The 25,562-nt window shown below is 39.1% G+C and overlaps 3 protein-coding genes across 6 annotated transcripts; all 3 read left to right on the top strand.

Annotated features, from left to right (window-relative positions):
- Positions 1-679: 679 nt before the first annotated feature.
- On the top strand, positions 680-5,982 carry LOC138210763 (uncharacterized). Of its 2 annotated transcripts, XM_069170070.1 has the most exons (6): positions 680-790; positions 1,306-1,570; positions 1,664-3,048; positions 4,625-4,933; positions 5,050-5,103; positions 5,339-5,982. In XM_069170070.1, exons 3-6 carry the CDS (start codon positions 2,907-2,909, stop codon positions 5,470-5,472), a joined length of 639 nt encoding a protein of 212 aa, XP_069026171.1. In that variant the 5' UTR covers positions 680-790; positions 1,306-1,570; positions 1,664-2,906; the 3' UTR covers positions 5,473-5,982. The 2 variants fall into 2 exon arrangements, with proteins under 2 accessions (XP_069026171.1, XP_069026172.1); XM_069170071.1 differs by lacking the exon at positions 5,050-5,103 and having other exon boundaries at positions 681-790.
- Positions 5,983-18,435: 12,453 nt separating this feature from the next.
- On the top strand, positions 18,436-19,585 carry LOC138210760 (zinc finger protein 233-like). Its single transcript, XM_069170065.1, has 2 exons — positions 18,436-18,567; positions 18,952-19,585. Exons 1-2 carry the CDS (start codon positions 18,543-18,545, stop codon positions 19,578-19,580), a joined length of 654 nt encoding a protein of 217 aa, XP_069026166.1. The 5' UTR covers positions 18,436-18,542; the 3' UTR covers positions 19,581-19,585.
- Positions 19,586-20,550: 965 nt separating this feature from the next.
- Positions 20,551-25,562, top strand: LOC138210766 (immunoglobulin lambda-like polypeptide 5). 3 transcript variants are annotated; one of them, XR_011179275.1, is made up of 5 exons: positions 20,551-20,640; positions 20,972-21,236; positions 21,330-22,705; positions 24,293-24,601; positions 24,718-25,562. XR_011179275.1 is itself a non-coding variant. In XM_069170076.1 (4 exons), the coding sequence occupies exons 1-4, from the start codon at positions 22,585-22,587 to the stop codon at positions 25,159-25,161; spliced, it is 639 nt and encodes a 212-aa protein (XP_069026177.1). In that variant the 5' UTR covers positions 21,626-22,584; the 3' UTR covers positions 25,162-25,559. The 3 variants fall into 3 exon arrangements, 2 of the variants coding, with proteins under 2 accessions (XP_069026177.1, XP_069026178.1); XM_069170076.1 differs by lacking the exons at positions 20,551-20,640; positions 20,972-21,236 and having other exon boundaries at positions 21,626-22,705; positions 24,718-24,792; positions 25,028-25,559; XM_069170077.1 differs by lacking the exons at positions 20,551-20,640; positions 20,972-21,236 and having other exon boundaries at positions 21,626-22,705; positions 25,028-25,558.

The raw sequence follows: 25,562 nt of genomic DNA on the forward strand, positions 1-25,562 counted from the left end.
AAACGTACCAGACGGCATATCGAACAAGAACAAACTTAATACGAGTGTTTAGTCATTTTCTTACCTGAAAATACAAATAAAAGTAGCATCGATTGAGTATCTGCGTTTCTAACGTCCGTCCCAACGGTCTCGCTGGGTCGACTGGGTCGACCGAACTGTTGTAAAGGAGCACAGCGGCCTTCATTGAGATCTTGTTGACGCTACTGCCATCTGCTGGAGAACATTAACATCTATGAAGGGTATTTTTGTGTCTTTATTATGCAAGCAAATGAAATAATAGTTTTAAAAGCAAATTTCTGGCACTGCAATCACAAATCAAGTTTGTAAGGAAAACATATATAAACTGAGAATAAAATTATTGCATTGCCAACAAATTTGCTCTTAAAGTTTTGTTAGTTTTGGTCACAGATGAAGAATTTTGCTCGTGAAACTAGAATTCTTTTGGCTGCAAATTTAAAACCTTCACTCTCAAGTCAAAAGCATTGTTGAAGGTTAAGTTGGATGTAGTGGGCGGGGCCAACGCTGGAGACGGGAGTTTCTATTGGTCAGACTGAATCTGGGGGAAAATATTTGTTTCGGATTTTAACTGCTTTCATTCAAAACTGGAACATTTGTGAGGAAACTATCCCTTTAAATGTGAAACCTCACAACTTCCAGCTGAAACTTCCGCTGGGTTTATGTGATGGATTTGACAGAATGAGCAGCGACACTGATATTTTATCATCAGGAGGATTTTTGTTGCCGTCTGTGTCTTCAATAAAGAAGCAAAGAGAGGCGGCGCCATCTTGAGGCGAGTCACCGCAAGTACAACGAGATCCAGACGACTCGTTGGAGATGAATTTCACATCAGCTGGAAGGTGGAGGAGACAAAAAAAAAAGAAGAAGCTGCAGTCGACTCTGTTTCCAGCAGAATCTCTGACGGCTTCGTTTCCACGAACTCATAAATCAAAACAGAACTTTATTTAAAATGTGAGAGCAGATTATAAAGTTTGAAACATGTCGGACTGAATCTGAGGGAAAATATTTGTTTCGTGGAAACAACGTGAACAACATGACGATCAAAATCTGTGATGTTAGAAGAGAGAAAAGAATTCAAATCAATAGAATTTAATTTACTTTATTAAATGAATTTAAAAACATTTCAGAGTTCAATCAATTTCTGAGGAGCTGTGAGGATTTGTAGTTTTGTATTTTAAACATCAGATAACAGTCCGTGTTATAAACTCACCACCAACCTGAATGTTTTTCAGTGTTTCTGCATCATGTGACCCAGATTTTTTTTTTTCTTTTTTTTTTCAAATCCAGACGATGAAACCGCACGAGCAGCTTCAGCCGAGCTGTCAATCAGCAGCAGCAGTCTTATCTTTGTGCTGCAGGGGCTGATGGGAGGGTTTTGAGGACCTGTTAGAAACCACGTGTCCCTCGTCTGGTCTCTCACGGCTCGTCCTCGTTCGTCCTCGGCTGCGTCGGAGCGTCACTTCTCTCCAGGTTCACCAGAAGGAAACGCCGCCGCACCGAAGAAACGAAATGTTTTTCCTCCCGGCTGCTGCTCTGTGCTGTCTGTGTTCAGGTGAGTGTTTTCCAGCCAATCGGGAGCCGGCAAACTTCACCTTTAACTAACGCCGTCACGCTGACCTTCATCTGTCCGTCCGTGTCTCCACAGCGCTGGTTGCCATGGCAGCAGAGCTCATTCAGGATGATTTAACTCTGACCAGGAAAGTTGGAGACAAAGTCTCATTCAGCTGTAAACAAACTGACCTGTGTGATAGTGTTAATGTGTACTGGTACCAGAAGAAAGAAACAGAAACATTCAGAGTGATTCTTGATATTCGTAGGAGCGATGGAGAAATAGATTCAGGGTACAATCATCCTCAGAAAGATGATTTCTCTGCAGTGAATAAAGAGAACGGCTGCGTCCTGCAGATCCAGAACGTTAAACTCCATCATTCAGCCACCTACTACTGCTCCTGTTATAAGTATTCGTACCCACAGTGAGAAATGATCCCTGCAGCCTGAACAAAAACCAGCAGATGTCAAACAGTGTTTGTGACAGGAAGAGAGCAGTAAACCACAGCTCAGGTTCACATTTCACCTCCATCTCACAAACAGACTGAGCTGAGGGAAGTTTTTCTTTACTGCTGTCAGAACTTATTTTAGATTTATTTCATTTTGTTTTCAGCAGCTTTCAAGATCAATATTTTTGTTCTCATTTTTATTTTCTGAAGTTAAAGAACCATTAGTTGGGTTAAAATGTCAAATAAAAAGTGCTGAGTCAGAAAAGTGACGTAGTTTTACATCAGAGTCTGTGACTATATTATTGAACACACAGGCTGCATCTTCTGTAAATATAAGTACTTTAAATCTTATTTTTTAGCGACAACCATAACGGGAGTCTTTATGTTTTCAGGTTCCTTCACCGACACGTGAACGCGATATCTCAAGAATGCCTCCAGAGAACTTCTTCAAACTTGGTACAAACGTTTACCGGGCTAAAGGATGAATTACAACTTGATTTTGGTGGTCAAGGGTCAAAGGTCAAAGTTAATGTGACCTCATGTCTTTCCTATCCCGTCATCCCATTCTTGTCACCTTGAATTTCAGAACGCTTTGAAGGAATTTCTTCAAATTTGGATAAAATCAGCACCTGTACTCAAGGATTTTGGGGTCACAGGTCAAAGGTCAAGGTCACTGTTAGCTCACTTTGATCCATCCTCATGAATATAATATGTCATGAATGCCTGGAGGTAGTTTCTTCACATGTTGCACAAAGGTTCACTACAACAATGATAAACTGAGTGGAAGGTCAAAGGTCGAGGTCAGAGGTCAAGGTCATTGTGACCTCACGTCCATCTTGTCCATCAGAAGAAGAGACAGTCATGTTGATATGAACCTGAAAGAAACACATCATGGAGCTGAAATATGACACTTTGGACTCGTTCACTTCATCTGACACGTTCAGCAGAAGACAGGTTTTTGTATCAGTCTGTTTCACTGTGGGGAGATACTTCTACGGCATCTTTGGCTCTGGAACTAAACTGTATGTAACAGGTAAGAACAAACATTTATTTTGCTTCAGCTATTTTATTGTAGAAACTGAAAATGTGTTTAAAGTCAGTTTCTGCTGCTTCGGGCTTCACAGGTTATTTTTTTTTAACAGATAGCAGAGAATTCATCTTGCAGACATTGTTACATAAGAAAAAAATCTATAATTTCTGAAAATATGTTTGAATCTCCCATAACAACTACATTTTATTGATGTTTTCTGCGTTGGAATAAAATTATCCACAAAAAGTGACATTTTAGTTTTGTTAGGAATATTTAGTGTTTGATTATCTGCGTAGTTCTAAATCATCACTTGACTTTTGAAAACAAGATGAGATTTATGGTAAATTTAATTTAATATTGTATTGTTCTTCTAAATTTATACAAAACTACACATTTTAAATCATCGTGTCGGATAGTTAATGAATATCTTAATGAATAGTAACTGTTTAATCATCTCAGTAGTTTTGTATCATCATTTGATGTTTTGGAAAAACAAAATAATTGTGTTTATTACAAATGTAAGTAGTATTTTGTGTTAAGTTAAAAATTTGTGAAAAAAAAAATTATGAAACAAAACTATGAAAAGTAAAATTTTTAATCAATCATCAATTAGTAGCTTAATTGTTCACATGAAATCCTGTTGTTAATAATAAAGTAAACATTTCTGTTAATTGTTTTGGACAGATAATTAATATCTTAATGAATATTAACTGTTTGATCATCTCAGTAGTTTTGAGTCATTTCTTGAAGTTTTGGGAAAACAAAATTATATTTAAAATTTAAGTTGAAGTTTAATTTTTTAAAAGAATTTTTAAGAAAACTATAGATATATATTAATTTTGTCGGATAGTCAATAAGTAGCTTAATTGTTGATGTTAAATTCTTGATAATTATTTGTTACATGAAGGTACAACTTTAATGTGAAAATACATGAATATAAAAATGTAATAAATATATATGCATTTTAAAAATATATATATTTGCAAATATAAAAAGGTGATATTTAAATGAACACATTTTATTACGTGAATTTTCATTTTCAGAATAATGTCTTACAAAACAGAATACTTAAAATTGTTATGAAATATAATTATCTAAAATGTATTGGTGTTTTGATGTGTTTAACAGTTAAAGTTAATGGTGGTAAATATTTAAAGTGCAACACAATGTTTTAAATCAATTAACAATGTTTCTCTCTTTAGAGACAACTACGGAAACTTTTATATTTACCTTTATATTGAAGAAATATTTTCCATTGATTTCATGTAAATTCAATTATATATCATTAAGTTACATTAAAGTATTTGGTAAAATAATAACCGTGCAAATAAAGCTGTAATATGATTTAATTATTCAAACATTTTCAGTCTTCTACATGTGACACTTGAATACATGAAGTGATGATTGTGTCTGATATGAAGGTGAACACAGTATGTAGTGAACTTTGTGCTGTATTGATGAGTAGTTTCTTGATCAGAGTCCATGTAGTTTCCAGGATCAGACTGAATGCAGTGCTGGAAGCTGCTGTTGACTGTGTCACTGTGTGTCTGTGCTGCTTGTTGCTGCTGTCAAACTTCAGATAAGCCGGTGGTGAAGCCGGAGGTAATCATGTACCCAGCAGCATGCAGAGCCCACCTGGAGGGGAGGACCTTCCTGCTGTGTCTGGCCTCAGCCATGTTTCCTCCTGAGGTCCAGTTCTCCTGGAAAAGACAGAAGAAGAACGACTTGCTGGAGGAGCTTCTCTCTTCTGAGGGAGAACAGCTGGAGCTCAGAGAGCCGGGACGCACCGCCTCCATCAGGGTGGTTGATCAGGATGATCTCCACACCTTTAAATACCACTGTTACGTCAAGCATGAGTGGGGCACAGTGAAGAACCAGACAGAAGAAGGTAATGAAGGCTTGGTGACTGTGTTCAGCAGGGATTCAGCTTCACGTGGAGACTCTGTCAAAGAGGACGGACATGTCTCACTGCAGCTCCAAACATCTGTCTCCATTTTATTTCAGAGGTTCCAGCTCCAGCAACCACCGATCCTCCACAGACAGAACCAACAGCTGACTGTAAGATCACCTGCTGTCGGTGTAGGGGTCATATTAAAGCTTGGTCAGGTCCTGAAGGGTCTTTGAGCTTTCAGTCAAACTGTAGTGGACACGTGTCTTCTTGTAAAACTGGTTGTCCCGCCAGGAAATGTTAAAGCGATTAAAAAATGAATGATATTCTCAAGAAACGTATATATTTGAGCAGACTGTGGAGAGATGAATGACCTGTCTGTCTGTCTTTCTGTCTGTCTGTCAGTGTCCTTCCAGTCTCTGCGCAGGGTGAAGCTGCTCTGCGTGTTGTACACAGTGCTGATAGTGAAGAGTCTGGTGTACTGCTGTGGACTTTCTCTGATGACGAGCCTGAGAAACAAGAGACCGTCCACCAACTGAACACATGCTCACTGACTGTTTTCTGCTCGTCTTTTACCACCAACAAATATCATCAACTCATCTAAATTTGTAACTTTGATCAGTGTTCAGAAATCTTAAAATGGGACTGGTGTGGTTGGTTGAAATGTGGAGTTAGATACAGTTGGAGAAGTTTGACTTCAATTTAATTCCAAGTTTAGACGCTTTATTTGCTGCCTTGTTGATGTTTCAGCACTTAATATTTCTTTCGTCTCGATCTTACTTTTAATTATGCTCAGCGTTGTAGGTTCCTCTCATTTCTGCAGTACAATATTCTCTATAAACTGAAAAATATCATTGTTGTTGTTTTTTAACTATGCTTGTAGTAGTTTACTGTGATTGTACGAAAATGATCTCACATCCAAAACTTAAGTAAAAAAAAAAAAAAAAGGCTGATACGGATCTCACTCTTTCTTTTGTCTTTTCAAACAGTTATTCTATACATACAAAAACATAAATACACATAAATCTTTAAAATTATTGTCCCTCTGCTCTGAGTGTTATTTTCTAATTTAATAATAAAGAAAATTCAACTATTATCTGTCAGGTATTTTTAACAGTATATCTCTCGTTTTTCATGTAGTAACCTCAATTAGGAATAAATCAATTATATTTTCTAACTTCACAAAATTAAGTTTTGAAGAATTTTTGTAAATGATATAAACTGAACAATCACAGCCTCAATAGTTTAACTCTGATTTTAAATAACATTTAATACATTCTCACAGAATGTCCCGAAGAAAAGCTAAAAGAATACAAATAAAAATAAACATCAGGGTCAACAACGTTAAATACAGATCTTCGTTTAGTTTGGTTGTAGATTATCTTTTATAACTGTATTACAGTGCGGATGTAAACCTCTACGCTGATGACACTGTTGTTTACACGAGTGAACAAACAGCAGGGGGATGAAAACATGATGGGTGGTTTTAATCTTTTCATGAATTAGTTTCATTTAATATATTCATGCAACACATTTCAAAAAAAGGGAAACACAAACTGGCAATAATGTTTTATAGGAAACTACTGACAACACTATTTCCAATACATTTCTTAATTTGAAATATACTAAAAATTACAATCTAAAACATTAATTAAATATGATCTTTCATAAATGTTTTAAAATATGTTTGTACGTTATGGTCTTTTCTCAAAATGTCTTGATAAACTGTGATTTTGACTCAGATCAGAAAAACTCTATGACATAAAATAAACACCGACCTCATGAACTCTACTTTAATTGAGATTTACTGCAGCTTTGTAACTTCCATTTACACTGTGAATACAGATCAGATACAAAATCACATCAGTGTAGCATTGATCCCAAATGAAGCGAAAATGACTTAATAAGCTTAAAGATATATTATAATGCCAGAATCATGTGACACGTCATGAGTGAAACACAGACGGCTACAGCGGTAAAAAATAAACATAAATTTCCCGGAGAGAAGTGGGTCAATGTGTGTAGTGAGGTGAATTAATTACATTTTATTGGATTAAACTCACTAACATGTACAAACTCTTTTGATGGGTTAATTTCAATGTTTTTATAGCACCTAAAATAATGAGACCCGAAGTGAACCAACACCGAACAAGTTACAGGTTTTGTTAACGTGTGAAACGTCATGACTTGTTTTTCTCTGTGGTTTGTGTTTCTGGTGAAAAGGCCGGGCTCACTTGGACTATTCCGCCACACCCCCTCGGAGTGGTACGTTCCACCGCTCATGTGTGAACCAGCTCACCTGTGCAGGGCAGCTCTCCCCTGCCACAATATGCTGGAGGTGGTAGTCGTGAATGTGTGTTACAGCGTTTGAAGACTTCATGTGTGCGTCCTTTGACATGTAAGTAGTGATGGTGAGATGAAGCCTCATGAGGCATCGAACCACTTCAGCCAATTGGTTCGAGAAAGGGTTCATTTCTCGAAGCTTCATGTGAACACGAAACCACCTACTGGCCAAGTGTATAATCACAGGCAGCTGTATCTGAACCACATGTGATGCATTGAATTTTTGTGTCTGTTATGGCTGTTGGGAATGACTATGAATTACAAAAATGCATGACCAAATAATTTCTGTATATAAATTATCACATATGTGCATAATAAAATATTTTTTGAATATATTCTGTGTGTGTAAATTTTCCCAAAATGGTAGTATCTGATGATATGGCAGGTTGTGTAATCATGTTTTTCTGTCACTTTAGGAAAATGGCATGGGCTTAAGCAGGCAGAGGACAGTGGAAGTGCTTGTGGAACTAGGAAGAGGGGACTGAATATGCTTGTGTAACTTGGACAATGATGTACAGGACAGGGGACATTTTATTCATTTTTATTCAGAAATAACAGTTTCTCAACAGTTTTTGGTTTTAAACGATTCCTTTTTTTTAACACAACCTCTCCGGCCTTTGAAAACACCCTTTCACAGGGTACAGAAGATGCTGGCGTGCACAAAAACGCAAGAGCAAGTCTATATAAATTTGGATACAGTAATTTTTGCCTCTCCCAGTTCTCCAGAGGGTTTTCCAGCCTGCTTATATTTGGCTCTGAAAGGTAGTACTGGACCGCCACAGTGGCATCTGCTGTCACATTTTGAGTCTTCCGTGCCTCCATGACGCTGGTGTCTAAAGGATGCCACAGTTTGCTACCTAAGAGGAAACCACAGATCATGTTACTAAGTGTTCTCATAGGAATAATTGATCTCAAAATGTAAAATAATAGATTACCTCCTGTGACATCATGAGAGGTGGAAGCCTGGGGGATTTCCTCTCTGCTTTGTGTTGACCGTATAATGGTGGCACACTCGGAGGTCAGTCGTTTTATTGCTTCGGTGGCTTTTGTTTGGCTGAAAAATCCTATTGCTTTAAATCGGGGGTCCAGGAGGGTAGCAAGAGACACGATGCTCGTCGACTGCAAAGTGTACAGCTTCTCCCGGAGTTGCCTGATGAGCTGGTCTCCCATTTCCAACGCTGCTGCAGGTGCCGGCTTTGTTATTTCCTCCTGAAGGGTGTGCTCCAGCATCTTCACGAGGGGGACAACTTTGGAGACAGACACATTTTCCTCTGCCGACAGCTCTACGGTGGCATCGTAGAAGGGAGACAGCAAAGAAAGGCACCCTCCAACAATGTTGAACTCTTCTGATGTTAGGAAGGGGATGTCATGTTGTAACCCAGCTAACGCTGCTCCTGCTGGCTCCCTTCGCTCCACCAAACGTTGCAGCATCAAATATGTGCTGCTCCATCTGGTCTCCACTTCTTGCATTGGCTTCATGTTTGCCATCCCCAGATGAAGTTGCACTTGTGTAAGCTTCTCCTTTAAAGATGCAGATGAGTAGGCCATTAAATCACTGCAGTAGGAACACAGACAAACTATTAGCGTTATTAGAAATTGAAATAAAGGGAAAGAGCATACCTTAGCAGTGGTGCTGCTTCTAAAGAAGCCAACCAGCTTCCGTGCTTTGGCCCGGATGCCAGAGAGCGCAGGCTGCTGGTCAAGTGCCTTCTTCACTATCAGATTCAGTGTGTGTGCAATGCAAATATGGTGCCGAAGCTTCAGCTCTCTCACACAGCCAACCATATTGGGAGCACCATCAGTGACCATACATGTCACCTTATTAGCGATTCCCCATTCCTCCATCAGGGAGGCTTTCACACGAGCTATATTTTCAGCAGTGTGTGATTGGGGGAATGCCTGCACTCCTAACAGCACTGAACTGAGTGTGGTTTTCTCACCCACAAAATGGCATGTTACAGCCAGGTAGGCATCCATATTGATGGATGTCCACATGTCAGAAGTAAAGCTAACAGCAGCCACCTTTTCCACTTTAGCCTTCTCCTTAGCTGACTCATACTTGGCCTCCACCGTGGCCTTCAGAGCCTAAAGGAAAAAATATATAGTGCTGAACTGTGAGACACAATAAAGTACTCATTTGTTTCATGCATGCACCCATACATACCTGCCTTGTAGGGAGAACATAATTAGGATCCAGTTTGGACACAAATGCCCTGAATCCAACATCATCCACAATACTGAAGGGCTGTGTGTCCTTCACTATCATGGAGACGAGGGCTTCATCCAGCTCTTGTTTTCTGGTGGCTGGTTAAAAGAGAATAAATACAGTGTCTGTTACCTGTCTTTATTTACACAATAAACAAAAGTGAACAGTGAAAAATTGTGATGGTGCATTTGTAATATTGTAATGACTTACCTTGGCTGGGTGAAGCTCCAGTTTCCTCCTTATTCTCATGCAAGGCACGGTAACGCCTCAGCATGGATGAGGTGTTGTTATTGTACCCCAACTCCTTGGAGCACAATAAACACCTCACCTTTGAATAAAATAAGAAACTGTGAAAAATACAGTTCTTGATAAGCAAACCTAATGTGTCTGAAATAGAGTTAGATTTAGCTTATTAGGAGTTATTAAATCAAAGTGTTCCCACACAGGGGAAATCCTCCTCTTCCTAGCTGGCTCCATCTTATCACCTCCTTCTCTCCGCACTCTCCTAAATCTCCAAACTATCTCTCTCTCTCTCTAAACTCTCCAAACTATCCAAACTCTCAACTGACATCAACTCTCCACCAACAACCCACATTTTGAATGGAGCCTGAGGGGTTTATATTGCTGTCAAACCTCCCGGCAAAATCTGAACCACTTCCCGAAGCAGTCACGTGGTACAGCCGGGCAGCGAGGCTTCGGACGTCATCATTTTTGGCTCCTCCCCTAAATGAAGCAAGCCTCGACACGCGCTTCGAGGAAACGCCCCCTCCGTTACTCGACACGCTTCGAAGCGTCGGCACATCTCGTAACATCACTAGTAGTCGTCCTTAATCATGTTGTTTGTTGTAGCCTGTAATGCCGAGTGCTAGCGCAATGCAGCATCCATTCATTCTGCACATGTGGCTTAATTAACACTGCATGCTTTCTTCAGCGCTCTGTTGAGATCTTGTTTAGTTCATCACTGACGTATGATATGTGTTCCTGAGTCTCATTGTTTCAAGTATTCTGACTGTGTTTTTGTTCCTTGAATCGATGTCAACACTTTGTGTTAGTTATGCCACACGGCGTCGAGTTGCCATTAACTTATTCTTTATTAAGTTACATTATTCTTACGTTGTGTGTTCTTCTTCTGTTTCCGAACCACACAAACACACTAACCCACGAATGTGAGCAAACCCCCTCCGTTCTGGGTGACTAACTAAGTTGAATAAAAGTTCTTTCACTGGAACCTCTGGACTCAGTAGTGATTTGACCAGTCACTTCAGTGGTGGGCTGTGATTTCTGGAACCCCAGTTTATTATCGAGGCCACAGTCAGCCAATCTCTTCGTTTCAGTGAATACAGATCAGATATAAAATCACATCAGTGTATCATTGATCCCAAATGAAGCAAAAATTACTTAATAAGCTTAAAGATATATTATAATGCCAGAATCATGTGACACGTCATGAGTGAAACACAGACGGCTACAGCGGTAAAATTTAACATAAATTTCCCGGAGAGAAGTGGGTCAATGTGTGTAGTGAGGTGAATTAATTACATTTTATTGGATTAAATTCACTAACATGTACAAACTCTTCTGACGGGTAAATTTCTTTATTTTTATAGCACCTAAAATAATGAGACCTGAAGTGAACCAACACCGAACAAGTTCCAGGTTTTGTTAACGTGTGAAACGTCATGACTTGTTTGTCTCAGTGGTTTGTGTTTCTATCTCTGTGGTTTGTGCGCTGTTGCTCTTTGTATTAATAGCATAACCTTATTAACAGGTTTGACATGAGCAAAAATGCCATGTCACCAACACCTCACTCCAAGATTCGTCACTATTATTCTCCAAGGTTCATTTTTAGACTTTTTCTTGTCATTTCTATCAGACTAAAAACACTGTAAATATCGGGTCATAAAAAGAGAGCAGGAAGTTTATGGTCTCTGCTTTTACTCTGTCAAAGTTCATTTCTCCGATATTAATTTACGGTTTGAGCTGTTTCTCTCTTCGATGAATAACACAGCTCCTTCCTGGAATCATTCTTCCACCGGAGTGAACGGTTGTAACTGTCGACGTCTTATTAAACCCACAATGTGGAGGCTGCAGAGCAGAAACCCCCGCAGCCCGTCTGCTGCAGGAAAGGAAGTTTTCATTAGCAGTCAACAGTTTTTTTTTTGGTTTTTCTAACCACAGAGAACAGATTCATATCTGCAGCTGTTATGAGCTCCCCTCTCTGTCGTTGGTCTTCCTTCTTTACTCGAAATAACTTTTTCCACTGCGCCCCCCGTCTGCCAAGAGTTGAAACTGAACGTCATCGCCCACCTGAAGCTCGGGGCACGTTAGTTTTACACTTGACATTAATGCAGAAGTACTTCGGTACATCACAAAATGACCTGGAGGTTTTTACACCTTTTTATAGTTAAATTATGAATCAGCAGAACAGGAGAGAACGTACACGTATACAAAAATTAAATGACCCCGCTGTCTGAGCTGAATCACATGAATATACAACAAAACAAAAACAAAAAAAAGGAGAAATTTACAAAGAAAGAAAATGCAACACGAGAAAATTAAACTCAATCTACTCTAATTCAAGTTATCGCTATCAATGAGTGATTAAGATTCATGAATTAATTGACCCAGTAAGAGGAACATCAAAGTGCACTTTCAGTTGTCAACTTTAAACAAATTCACCTCATAAGTTCCACTGACACACCAACCTACTGGGAATTAAACTGATTCTCTACTACTAATAAACACGCCCTTCATTTCTTCAGCATTCAGACTTCAGCCCTGATTTATCAAAAAGCTGCATGATTGTTGTTTTTGAGCATTTGTAGCTTCAGAGCAGCTCAATCTGCTGTATGTTCATGTGTGTAAACAACAGTGTCATCAGCGTAGAGCAGGGGTGTCAAACTCATTTTAGTTAAGGGGCCACATACTGCCCACTTTGATCTCAAGTGGGCCAGACCAGTAAAATCATAGCATAATAACGCATACACAACAACAATATTTCTCTTTGTTTAAATCATTGGTGAAGGTTTTTGGATGATAAACCCTGTTTTAAGGTCTTTCTACAATAAACTAGAAACATAAAGACCAAAAACTCAGACATCAGCCCACTGTTTATCTGCCCCGGCTCTCCTCTGCAGGTTCCCTCGCTTTGTGACGCGTTTGACGTCAAACGCGTCACAAAGCGAGCAGCGAGCGCTGCTGCCTGTGGCACCGAGCGCTTCTTCCTCCGGAGCAGACGTCGCATTTACGCTGTTTTTGAAGCAATTACTGGATCGATTAAAACAAAAATAACACAACGTTTGTACTCATAAACCTCCATATTCTCATAGAAATGCAATTTATGTCTTTCTGTAATTTTCACACTTAGCAAAGTCATCCGGCGGGCCGAGCTGGACCCCCCGGCGGGCCGTATGTTTGACACCCCTGGCGTAGAGGTTTACTTTGACACTGACACAAGTTAAAACAAAATGATTCATACACAAAATAAATGATCAGGAGATGCAGACCTGAACCAGCTGGATCTCACACACCTGCTTGTTTAGATAAAAAACTGCACGTTCATGTTTATCTAAAATAGTACAGGAATGGTTTGTGTTTAGTTGTACAATGATATTCGTATCAGCCTGAACGTTTCTCTTTTTTTTACTTCAGTTTTGGATGGGAGAGAATTTATGTACAATCACGGTAAATTACTGTAAGCAGAGACCTGAAACAATAATGTTTTTTTGTTAGTTTATTGAGAATATTGTACTGAATAAATGAGAGGAACCTACAACCTACAATATTTAAAAATAAGAACAAGACGAAAGAAATGTTAACTGCTAAAATACCAACAAGGCAGCTAAAAATTCAGCTTAATTTCACGTTTTGTTTGTCACACTTTAAGTTTTTAAAAACATTTTCACAACTCTATCCAAGTCCACATTTAAACCAACCACACGTCAAAAATAAAATTTCTGAACACTGATTAAAGTTATATTTAAGATGACCAGTCAGCGAGCATGTGTTCAGTTGGTGGACGGTCTCTTGTTTCTCAGGCTCGTCATCAGAGAAAGTCCACAGCAGTACACCAGACTCTTCACTATCAGCACTGTGTACAACACGCAGAGCAGCTTCACCCTGCACAGAGACTGGAAGGACACTGACAGACAGACAGAAAGACAGACAGACAGGTCATTCATCTCTCCACAGTCTGTTCAAATATATACATTTCTTGTGAATATCATTAATTTTTTTTATCGCTTTAACATTTCCTGGCGGGACGACCAGTTTTGCAAGAAGACACGTGTCCACTACAGTTTGACTGAAAGCTCAAAGACCCTTCAGGACCTGACCAAGCTTTAATATGACCCCTACACCGACAGCAGGTGATCTTACAGTCAGCTTGCTGCAGAGATGGAGGGTCTGTTGGTTCTGTCTCTGGAGGATCGGTGGTTGCTGGAGCTGGAACCTCTGAAATAAAATGGAGACAGATGTTTGGAGCTGCAGTGAGACATGTCCGTCCTCTTTGACAGAGTCTCCACGTGAAGCTGAATCCCTGCTGAACACAGTCACCAAGCCTTCATTACCTTCTTCTGTCTGGTTCTTCACTGTGTCCCACTCATGCTTGACGTAACAGTGGTATTTAAAGGTGTGGAGATCATCCTGATCAACCACCCTGATGGAGGCGGTGCGTCCCGGCTCTCTGAGCTCCAGCTGTTCTCCCTCAGAAGAGAGAGGCTCCTCCAGCGAGTCGCTCTTGTTCTGTCTTTTCCAGGAGAACTGGACCTCAGGAGGAAACATGGCTGAGGCCAGACACAGCAGGAAGGTCCTCCCCTCCAGGTGGGCTCTGCATGCTGCTGGGTACATGATTACCTCCGGCTTCACCACCGGCTTATCTGAAGTTTGACAGCAGCAACAAGCAGCACAGACACACAGTGACACAGTCAACAGCAGCTTCCAGCACTGCATTCAGTCTGATCCTGGAAACTACATGGACTCTGATCAATAAACTACTCATCAATACAGCACAAAGTTCACTACATACTGTGTTCACCTTCATATCAGACACAATCATCACTTCATGTATTCAAGTGTCACATGTAGAAGACTGAAAATGTTTGAATAATTAAATCATATTACAGCTTTATTTGCACAGTTATTATTTTACCAAATACATTAATGTAACTTAATGAAATACAATGAAATTTACATGAAATCAATGGAAAATATTTCTTCAATATAAAGGTAAATATAAAAATTTCTGCAGTTGCCTCTAAAGAGAGAAACATTGTTAATTGATTTAAAACTTTGTTTTAAACACATCAAAACACCAATAAATTTTAGATAATTATATTTTATAACAATTTTAAGTATTCTGTTATGTAAGACATTATTCTGAAATTGAAAATTCAAGGAATAAAATGTGTTCATTTAAATACCACCTTTTACATTTGCAAATATATATTTTTTAAATGCATATATATTTATTACATTTTTAAAGTAATGTATTTTCACGTTAAAGTTGTACCTTCATATAACAAATAGTTAACAAGAATTTAATGTTAACAATTTAGCTATTTATTGACTGTGCGATAAAATTAACATATATCCGTACTTTTCTTAAAAATACTTTTAAAAACATGAAACTTTAACTTAAACTTAAAATAAAGTATAATATTGGTTTTCCAAAACTTCAAGAGATGACTCAAAACTACTGAGATGATCAAACAGTTAATATTCATTAAGATATTCATTAACTATCTGACACGATGATTTTAAACGTGTACTTTCGTGCACATTTAGAAGAACAATACAATATTAAATTAAATTTACCATAAATCTCATCTTGTTTTCAAAAGTCAAGTGATGATTTAGAACTACGCAGATAATCAAACACTAAATATTCCTTCCAAAACTAAAATGTCACTTTTTGTGGATAATTTCATTCTCACGCAGAGAAAAATAAAAAGATTTAGTTGTTATGGGAGATTCAAACATATTTTCAGAAATTATAGATTTTTTTCTTATGTAACAATGTCTGCAAGATGAATTCTCTGCTATCTGTTAAAAAAAAATAACCTGTGAAGCCCGAAGCAGCAGAAACTGACTTTAAACACATTTTCAGTTTCTACAATAAAATAGCTGAAGCAAAATAAATGTTTGTTCTTACCTGTTACATACAGTTTAGTTCCAGAGCCAAAGATCTCCCCACAGTGAAACAGACTGATACAAAAACCTGTCTTCTGCTGAACGTGTCAGATGAAGTGAACGAGTCCAAAGTGTCATATTTCAGCTCCATGATGTGTTTCTTTCAGGTTCATATCAACATGACTGTCTCTTCTTCTGATGGATAAGATGGACGTGAGGTCACAGTGACCTTGACCTTTGACCTCGACATTTGACCTTCCAGTCAGTTTATCGTTGACGTAGTGAACCTTTGTGCAACATGTGAAGAAACTACCTCCAGGCATTCATGACATATTATATTCATGAGGATGGGTCAAAGTGAGCTGACAGTGACCTTGACCTTTGACCTGTGACCTCCAAAATCCTTGAGTACAGGTGCTGATTTTATCCAAATTTGAAGAAATTCCTTCAAAGCGTTCTGAAATTCAAGGTGACAAGAATGGGATGACGGGATAGGAAAGACATGAGGTCACATTAACTTTGACCTTTGACCCTTGACCACCAAAATCAAGTTGTAAGTCATCCTTTAGCCCGGTAAACGTTTGTACCAAGTTTGAAGAAGTTCTCTGGAGGCATTCTTGAGATATCGCGTTCACGTGTCGGTGAAGGAACCTGAAAACATAAAGACTCCCGTTATGGTTGTCGCTAAAAAATAAGATTTAAAGTACTTATATTTACAGAAGATGCAGCCTGTGTGTTCAATAATATAGTCACAGACTCTGATGTAAAACTACGTCACTTTTCTGACTCAGCACTTTTTATTTGACATTTTAACCCAACTAATGGTTCTTTAACTTCAGAAAATAAAAATGAGAACAAAAATATTGATCTTGAAAGCTGCTGAAAACCAAATGAAATAAATGTAAAATAAGTTCTGACAGCAGTAAAGAAAAACTTCCCTCAGCTCAGTCTGTTTGTGAGATGGAGGTGAAATGTGAACCTGAGCTGTGGTTTACTGCTCTCTTCCTGTCACAAACACTGTTTGACATCTGCTGGTTTTTGTTCAGGCTGCAGGGATCATTTCTCACTGTGGGTAACAGACTTCCAACAGGAGCAGTAGTAGGTGGCTGAATGATGGAGTTTAACGTTCTGGATCTGCAGCTCCCAGACGATCCCTTTATTCACTGAAGAGAAATCATCTTTCTGAGGATGATTGAACCCTGAATATATTTCTCCATTGACCCAATTAAGGTCAAGAATCGCTCTGAATGTTTCTGTTTCTTTCTTCTGGTACCACCACACATAAACATCATCACACTGGTGAGTTTGTTCACAGCTGAATGAGACTTTGTCTCCAACTTTCCTGGTCAGAGTTAAATCATCCTGAATGAGCTCTGCTGCCATGGCAACCAGCGCTGTGGAGACACGGACGGACAGATGAAGGTCAGCGTGACGGCGTTAGTTAAAGGTGAAGTTTGCCGGCTCCCGATTGGCTGGAAAACACTCACCTGAACACAGACAGCACAGAGCAGCAGCCGGGAGGAAAAACATTTCGTTTCTTCGGTGCGGCGGCGTTTCCTTCTGGTGAACCTGGAGAGAAGTGACGCTCCGACGCAGCCGAGGACGAACGAGGACGAGCCGTGAGAGACCAGACGAGGGACACGTGGTTTCTAACAGGTCCTCAAAACCCTCCCATCAGCCCCTGCAGCACAAAGATAAGACTGCTGCTGCTGATTGACAGCTCGGCTGAAGCTGCTCGTGAGGTTTCATCGTCTGGATTTGAAAAAAAAAGAAAAAAAAAATCTGGGTCACATGATGCAGAAACACTGAAAAACATTCAGGTTGGTGGTGAGTTTATAACACGGACTGTTATCTGATGTTTAAAATACAAAACTACAAATCCTCACAGCTCCTCAGAAACTGATTGAACTGATGGATTTAAATGAATTTAATGAAGTAAAAAAAAATTATATTCTTTGTTTTGATTCTTTTTATTGTTTGTCATATATCATATTATAAATATTTCCCATCGGATTCAGTCCGACATGTTTCAAACTTTATAATCTGCTCTCACATTTTAAATAAAGTTCTTCTTTGATTTATGAGTTCGTGGAAACGAAGCCGTCAGAGATTCTGCTGGAAACAGAGTCGACTGCAGCTTCTTCTTTTTTTTGTCTCCTCCACCTTCCAGCTTATGTGAAATTCATCTCCAACGAGTCGTCTGGATCTCGTTGTACTTGCGGTGACTCGCCACAAGATGGCGCCGCCTCTGTTTGCTTCTTTATTGAAGACACAGACGGCAACAAAAATCCTCCTGATGATAAAATATCAGTGTCGCTGCTCATTCTGTCAAATCCATCACATAAACCCAGCGGAAGTTTCAGCTGGAAGTTGTGAGGTTTCACATTTAAAGGGATAGTTTCCTCACAAATGTTCCAGTTTTGAATGAAAGCAGTTAAAATCCGAAACAAATATTTTCCCCCAGATTCAGTCTGACCAATAGAAACTCCCGTCTCCAGCGTTGGCCCCGCCCACTACATCCAACTTAACCTTCAACAATGCTTTTGACTTGAGAGTGAAGGTTTTAAATTTGCAGCCAAAAGAATTCTAGTTTCACGAGCAAAATTCTTCATCTGTGACCAAAACTAACAAAACTTTAAGAGCAAATTTGTTGGCAATGCAATAATTTTATTCTCAGTTTATATATGTTTTCCTTACAAACTTGATTTGTGATTGCAGTGCCAGAAATTTGCTTTTAAAACTATTATTTCATTTGCTTGCATTGTAAAGACACAAAAATGCCCTTCATAGATGTTAATGTTCGCCAGCAGATGGCAGTAGCGTCAACAAGATCTCAATGAAGGCCGCTGTGCTCCTTTACAACAGTTCGGTCGACCCAGTCGACCCAGCGAGACCGTTGGGACGGACGTTAGAAACGCAGATACTCAATCGATGCTACTTTTATTTGTATTTTCAGGTAAGAAAATGACTAAACAATCGTATTAAGTTTGTTCTTGTTCGATATGCCGTCTGGTACGTTTGGTTGTACAAGACGGGACTCGTGAATGTCCGTAAGTCAAGGAGATAACCGGTGAAACTAGATGATCCTTTCATGTTAAAAACAAGACCGACTGGATTTAAAATGTAAATATAAGATTATTTAACCCGGTTACACCGTTTTCTAGTCTAAGACTAGAAGTAAAAATCATTTGATGTCAAAAAGGCCTCTGGCCAGCTGGAAGGTGGAAGAGGTGAGAAAAACAAACTGACATCAACATGCACTACAGAACAACAACAACAACTGTGTGTTTTTCTGTCTTTACGTTAATAATCTTTTTCTCGCGTCTTTTCGTCCCTCCAGACGTCCCACAGCAACATGTCTGTCAGGAGGAGGAGGAGTTTCTCTCAGACCTTCAGCTCTGGAACGAGGAGAGGAACTCCGGTTTGGACCAGGAGGAACCAGAACCTCCGCAGATCAAAGAGGAAGAGGAGGAACTCGGTCGGGACGGAGAGCAGCTCGTTCTGAAGCTGGAGACGGAAACCTTCACGGGGACTCCAACTTTTGAGGAAAGCGACCGCAGCGACCCGGAACCGGACAGCGATCGCAGCTTTCTAGTCGCCGAGAGCCGAGATCAAAAAGGAGGCCGGCGCGCAAAGGCCGAGATGAAGCCGAAGAAGAGACGCCTCAGGAGCAACGCAGACGAGTCGGTCGCGTCCCAAACGGGTAAAAAGCCTCTAAAATGTGACGTTTGCGGAAAGCGCTTCGACTACAAGTCCCACACGGACAAACATCGGAGGATCCACGCGGGCGAGAAGCCGTACTCGTGCCAAACGTGCGGGAAGCGCTTCACGCAGACGGCGCACGTGAAACGGCACATGACGATCCACACGGGCGACAAGCGCTACGCCTGCGACACCTGCGGCAAACGCTTCACCCAGACGTCGCACCTGAAAAAGCACACGAGGACTCACGCGGGGGAGAAGTCGTAGCGACCCCGGGGAACTTTTTGTCTACCGGAAGCACTTATGAATCATAATGTTATTTATTTTATTTTTTAATTCAACTTTTATTTTTATTTTTTTTATTATTAAATCAGGTTTCAATCTGTATCAGACTGCACAACCCGTGTAAGGTTGTCTTGATTGTGGAGGAATCTTTAGCAGAAAGCTCATTGCATTTTTACTTTTAACAGTCCTGCATCTTTTTTTTTCTTCTTTTTTTTCCACTAATAGTGTTTTTGGAAAACGTCACGTTAAAAGTCTTCACTGATGCGAACGCGTGGAAAAACGTTTACAAAGAAAAGGGGAAGTGTAACGTTGCCATGGTTGCAGCGAGTTACACTTTGGGATTTTATGGTGCGTTCATAATAAAAAGTAAAAAGACACGTTTTGTTGTATTTATTTTTTAATATTATATCTCCTTCTAAATCGCTGTATTCCTCAGACAAATAATAAACTTTGTAGTTGGACTACTTTTAATCATTTTATTTAAAAAATATTAAGATAAAAAAAAAAATTATTCTCAGTTTATATATTTTTTACTTAAAAACTTGATTTGTGTTTGTAGTGCCAGAAATTTGCTTTTAAATCTGTTATTTTTTTTTTGTTTGCATAATGAAGACACAAAAATAACCTTCATAGATGTTAATGTTCGCCAGCAGATGGCAGTAGCGTCAACAAGCGTTAATGGAACATTTGTGAGGAAACTATCCCTTTAAATGTAAAACCTCACAACTTCCAGCTGAAACTTCCGCTGGGTTTATGTGATGGATTTGACAGAATGAGCAGCGACACTGATATTTTATCATCAGGAGGATTTTTGTTGCCGTCTGTGTCTTCAATAAAGAAGCAAAGAGAGGCGGCCCCATCTTGAGGCGAGTCACCGCAAGTACAACGAGATCCAGACGACTCGTTGGAGATGAATTTCACATCAGCTGGAAGGTGGAGGAGACAAAAAAAGAAGAAGCTGCAGTCGACTCTGTTTCCAGCAGAATCTCTGACGGCTTCGTTTCCACGAACTCATAAATCAAAACAGAACTTTATTTAAAATGTGAGAGCAGATTATAAAGTTTGAAACATGTCGGACTGAATCTGAGGGAAAATATTTGTTTCGTGGAAACAACGTGAACAACATGACGATCAAAATCTGTGATGTTAGAAGAGAGAAAAGAATTCAAATCAATAGAATTTAATTTACTTTATTAAATGAATTTAAATCCATCAGTTCAATCAGTTTCTGAGGAGCTGTGAGGATTTGTAGTTTTGTATTTTAAACATCAGATAACAGTCCGTGTTATAAACTCACCACCAACCTGAATGTTTTTCAGTGTTTCTGCATCATGTGACCCAGATTTTTTTTTTCTTTTTTTTTTCAAATCCAGACGATGAAACCGCACGAGCAGCTTCAGCCGAGCTGTCAATCAGCAGCAGCAGTCTTATCTTTGTGCTGCAGGGGCTGATGGGAGGGTTTTGAGGACCTGTTAGAAACCACGTGTCCCTCGTCTGGTCTCTCACGGCTCGTCCTCGTTCGTCCTCGGCTGCGTCGGAGCGTCACTTCTCTCCAGGTTCACCAGAAGGAAACGCCGCCGCACCGAAGAAACGAAATGTTTTTCCTCCCGGCTGCTGCTCTGTGCTGTCTGTGTTCAGGTGAGTGTTTTCCAGCCAATCGGGAGCCGGCAAACTTCACCTTTAACTAACGCCGTCACGCTGACCTTCATCTGTCCGTCCGTGTCTCCACAGCGCTGGTTGCCATGGCAGCAGAGCTCATTCAGGATGATTTAACTCTGACCAGGAAAGTTGGAGACAAAGTCAAATTCAGCTGTGAACAAATTCACCAGTGTGATGGTAGTAATGTGTGGTGGTACCAGAAGAAAGAAACAGAAACATTCAGAGTGATTCTTGATATTAATAAGAGCAATGGAAAAGTAGATTACAACTACAATCATCCTCAGCAAGATGATTTCTCTTCAGTGAATAAAGGGATCGGCTGGGAGCTGCAGATCCAGAACGTTAAACTCCATCATTCAGCCACCTACTACTGCTGCTGTTATAAGTCTCGTACCCACAGTGAGAAATGATCCCTGCAGCCTGAACAAAAACCAGCAGATGTCAAACAGTGTTTGTGACAGGAAGAGAGCAGTAAACCACAGCTCAGGTTCACATTTCACCTCCATCTCACAAACAGACTGAGCTGAGGGAAGTTTTTCTTTACTGCTGTCAGAACTTATTTTACATTTATTTCATTTTGTTTTCAGCAGCTTTCAAGATCAATATTTTTGTTCTCATTTTTATTTTCTGAAGTTAAAGAACCATTAGTTGGGTTAAAATGTCAAATAAAAAGTGCTGAGTCAGAAAAGTGACGTAGTTTTACATCAGAGTCTGTGACTATATTATTGAACACACAGGCTGCATCTTCTGTAAATATAAGTACTTTAAATCTTATTTTTTAGCGACAACCATAACGGGAGTCTTTATGTTTTCAGGTTCCTTCACCGACACGTGAACGTGATATCTCAAGAATGCCTCCAGAGAACTTCTTCAAACTTGGTACAAACGTTTACCGGGCTAAAGGATGAATTACAACTTGATTTTGGTGGTCAAAGGTCAAAGGTCAAAGTTAATGTGACCTCCTGTCTTTCCTATCCCGTCATCCCATTCTTGTCACTTTGAATTTCAGAACGCTTTGAAGGAATTTCTTCAAATTTGGATAAAATCAGCACCTGTACTCAAGGATTTTGGGGTCACGGGTCAAAGGTCAAGGTCACTGTCAGCTCACTTTGACCCATCCTCCTGAATATAATATGTCATGAATGCCTGGAGGTAGTTTCTTCACATGTTGCACAAAGGTTCACTACGTCAACGATAAACTGACTGGAAGGTCAAAGGACGAGGTCAAAGGTCAAGGTCACTGTGATCTCACGTCCATCTTATCCATCAGAAGAAGAGACAGTCATGTTGATATGAACCTGAAAGAAACACATCATGGAGCTGAAATATGACACTTTGGACTCGTTCACTTCATCTGACACGTTCAGCAGAAGACAGGTTTTTGTATCAGTCTGTTTCACTGTGGAAGGTTTGGATCTTTGGCTCTGGAACTAAACTGTATGTAACAGGTAAGAACAAACATTTATTTTGCTTCAGCTATTTTATTGTAGAAACTGAAAATGTGTTTAAAGTCAGTTTCTGCTGCTTCGGGCTTCACAGGTTATTTTTTTCAACAGATAGCAGAGAATTCATCTTGCAGACATTGTTACATAAGAAAAAATCTATTATCTCTGAAAATATGTTTGAATCTCCCATAACAACTAAATCTTTTTATTTTTCTCTGCGTGAGAATGAAATTATCCACAAAAAGTGACATTTTAGTTTTGGTAGGAATATTTAGTGTTTGATTATCTGCGTAGTTCTAAATCATCACTTGACTTTTGAAAACAATATGAGATTTATGGTAAATTTAATTGAATATTGTATTGTTCTTTTAAATGTATAAGAAAGTACACGTTTTAAATCATCGTGTCGGATAGTTAATGAACATCTTAATGAATATTTAACTGTTTAATCATCTCAGTAGTTTTGTGTCATCTCTTGATGTTTTGGAAAAACAAGATATATTTTATTTATTATATATACATATATATATATAGTATTTTGTGTTAAGTTAAAATTTCGTAAAAACAATTATGAAACAAAACTACAAAAAGTAAAAAATGTAATCAATTGTCAATTAGTAGCTTAATTGTTCACATGAAATCCTGTTGTTAATAATAAAGTAAACATTTCTGTTAATTGTTTTGGACAGATAATTAATATCTTAATGAATATTAACTGTTTGATCATCTCAGTAGTTTTGAGTCATCTCTTGAGGTTTTGGAAAAACAAAATTATACTTTATTTTAAATTTAAGTTGAAGTTTAATTTTTTTAAAAGAATTTTTAAGAAAACTATAGATATATATTAATTTTGTCGGATAGTCAATAAGTAGCTTAATTGTTGACGTTAAATTCTTGATAATTATTTGTTATATGAAGGTACAACTTTAATGTGAAAATACATGAATATAAAAATGTAATAAATATATATGCATTTTAAAAATATATATATTTGCAAATATAAAAAGGTGGTATTTAAATGAACACATTTTATTCCGTGAATTTTCATTTTCAGAATAATGTCTTACAAAACAGAATACTTAAAATTGTTATGAAATATAATTATCTAAAATGTATTGGTGTTTTGATGTGTTTAACAGTTAAAGTTAATAGTGGTAAATATTTAAAGTGCAACACAATGTTTTAAATCAATTAACAATGTTTCTCTCTTTAGAGGCAACTATGGAAACTTTTATATTTACCTGCATATTGAAGAAATATTTTCCATTGATTTCATGTAAATTCAATTATATATCATTAAGTTACATTAAAGTATTTGTTAAAATAATAACCGTGCAAATAAAGCTGTCATATGATTTAATTATTCAAACATTTTCAGTCTTCTACATGTGACACTTGAATACATGAAGTGATGATTGTGTCTGATATGAAGGTGAACACAGTATGTAGTGAACTTTGTGCTGTATTGATGAGTAGTTTCTTGATCAGAGTCCATGTAGTTTCCAGGATCAGACTGAATGCAGTGCTGGAAGCTGCTGTTGACTGTGTCACTGTGTGTCTGTGCTGCTTGTTGCTGCTGTCAAACTTCAGATAAGCCGGTGGTGAAGCCGGAGGTAATCATGTACCCAGCAGCATGCAGAGCCCACCTGGAGGGGAGGACCTTCCTGCTGTGTCTGGCCTCAGCCATGTTTCCTCCTGAGGTCCAGTTCTCCTGGAAAAGACAGAAGAAGAAGAACTCGCTGGAGAAGCTTCTTTCTTCTGAGGGAGAACAGCTGGAGCTCAGAGAGCCGGGACGCACCGCCTCCATCAGGGTGGTTGATCAGGATGATCTCCACACCTTTAAATACCACTGTTACGTCAAGCATGAGTGGGGCACGGCGGAGGTCCAGACAGAAGAAGGTAATGATGGCTTGGTGACTGTGTTCAGCAGGGATTCAGCTTCATGTGGAGACTCTGTCAAAGAGGACGGACATGTCTCACTGCAGCTCCAAACATCTGTCTCCATTTTATTTCAGAGGTTCCAGCTCCAGCAACCACCGATCCTCCACAGACAGAACCAACAGACCCTCCATCTGTGCAGCAAGCTGACTGTAAGATCACCTGCTGTCGGTGTAGGGGTCATATTAAAGCTTGGTCAGGTCCTGAAGGGTCTTTGAGCTTTCAGTCAAACTGTAGTGGACACGTGTCTTCTTGTAAAACTGGTCGTCCCGCCAGGAAAAGTTAAAGCGACGTAAAAATGAATGATATTCTCAAGAAACGTATATATTTGAGCAGACTGTGGAGAGATGAATGACCTGTCTGTCTGTCTTTCTGTCTGTCTGTCAGTGTCCTTCCAGTCTCTGCGCAGGGTGAAGCTGCTCTGCGTGTTGTACACAGTGCTGATAGTGAAGAGTCTGGTGTACTGCTGTGGACTTTCTCTGCTGACGAGCCTGAGAAACAAGAGACCGTCCACCAACTGAACACATGCTCACTGACTGTTTTCTGCTCGTCTTTTACCACCAACAAATATCATCAACTCATCTAAATTTTTAACTTTGATCAGTGTTCAGAAATCTTAAAATGGGACGAGTGTGGTTGGTTGAAATGTGGAGTTAGATACAGTTGGAGAAGTTTGACTTCAATTTAATTCCAAGTTTAGACGCTTTATTTGCTGCCTTGTTGATGTTTTAGCACTTAATATTTCTTTCGCCTCGATCTTACTTTTAATTATTCTCAGCGTTGTAGGTTCCTCTCATTTCTGCAGTACAATATTCTCTATAAACTGAAAAATATCATTGGTGTTGTTTTTATCTATGCTTGTAGTAGTTTACTGTGATTGTACAAAAATGATCTCACATCCAAAACTTAAGTAAAAAAAAAA

The sequence above is a fragment of the Embiotoca jacksoni genome, unplaced genomic scaffold, assembly GCF_022577435.1.
Source record: "Embiotoca jacksoni isolate LCO1_2020_lvr unplaced genomic scaffold, fEmbJac1.0.p SCAF_48, whole genome shotgun sequence".
NCBI classification, from domain to species: domain Eukaryota; kingdom Metazoa; phylum Chordata; class Actinopteri; family Embiotocidae; genus Embiotoca; species Embiotoca jacksoni.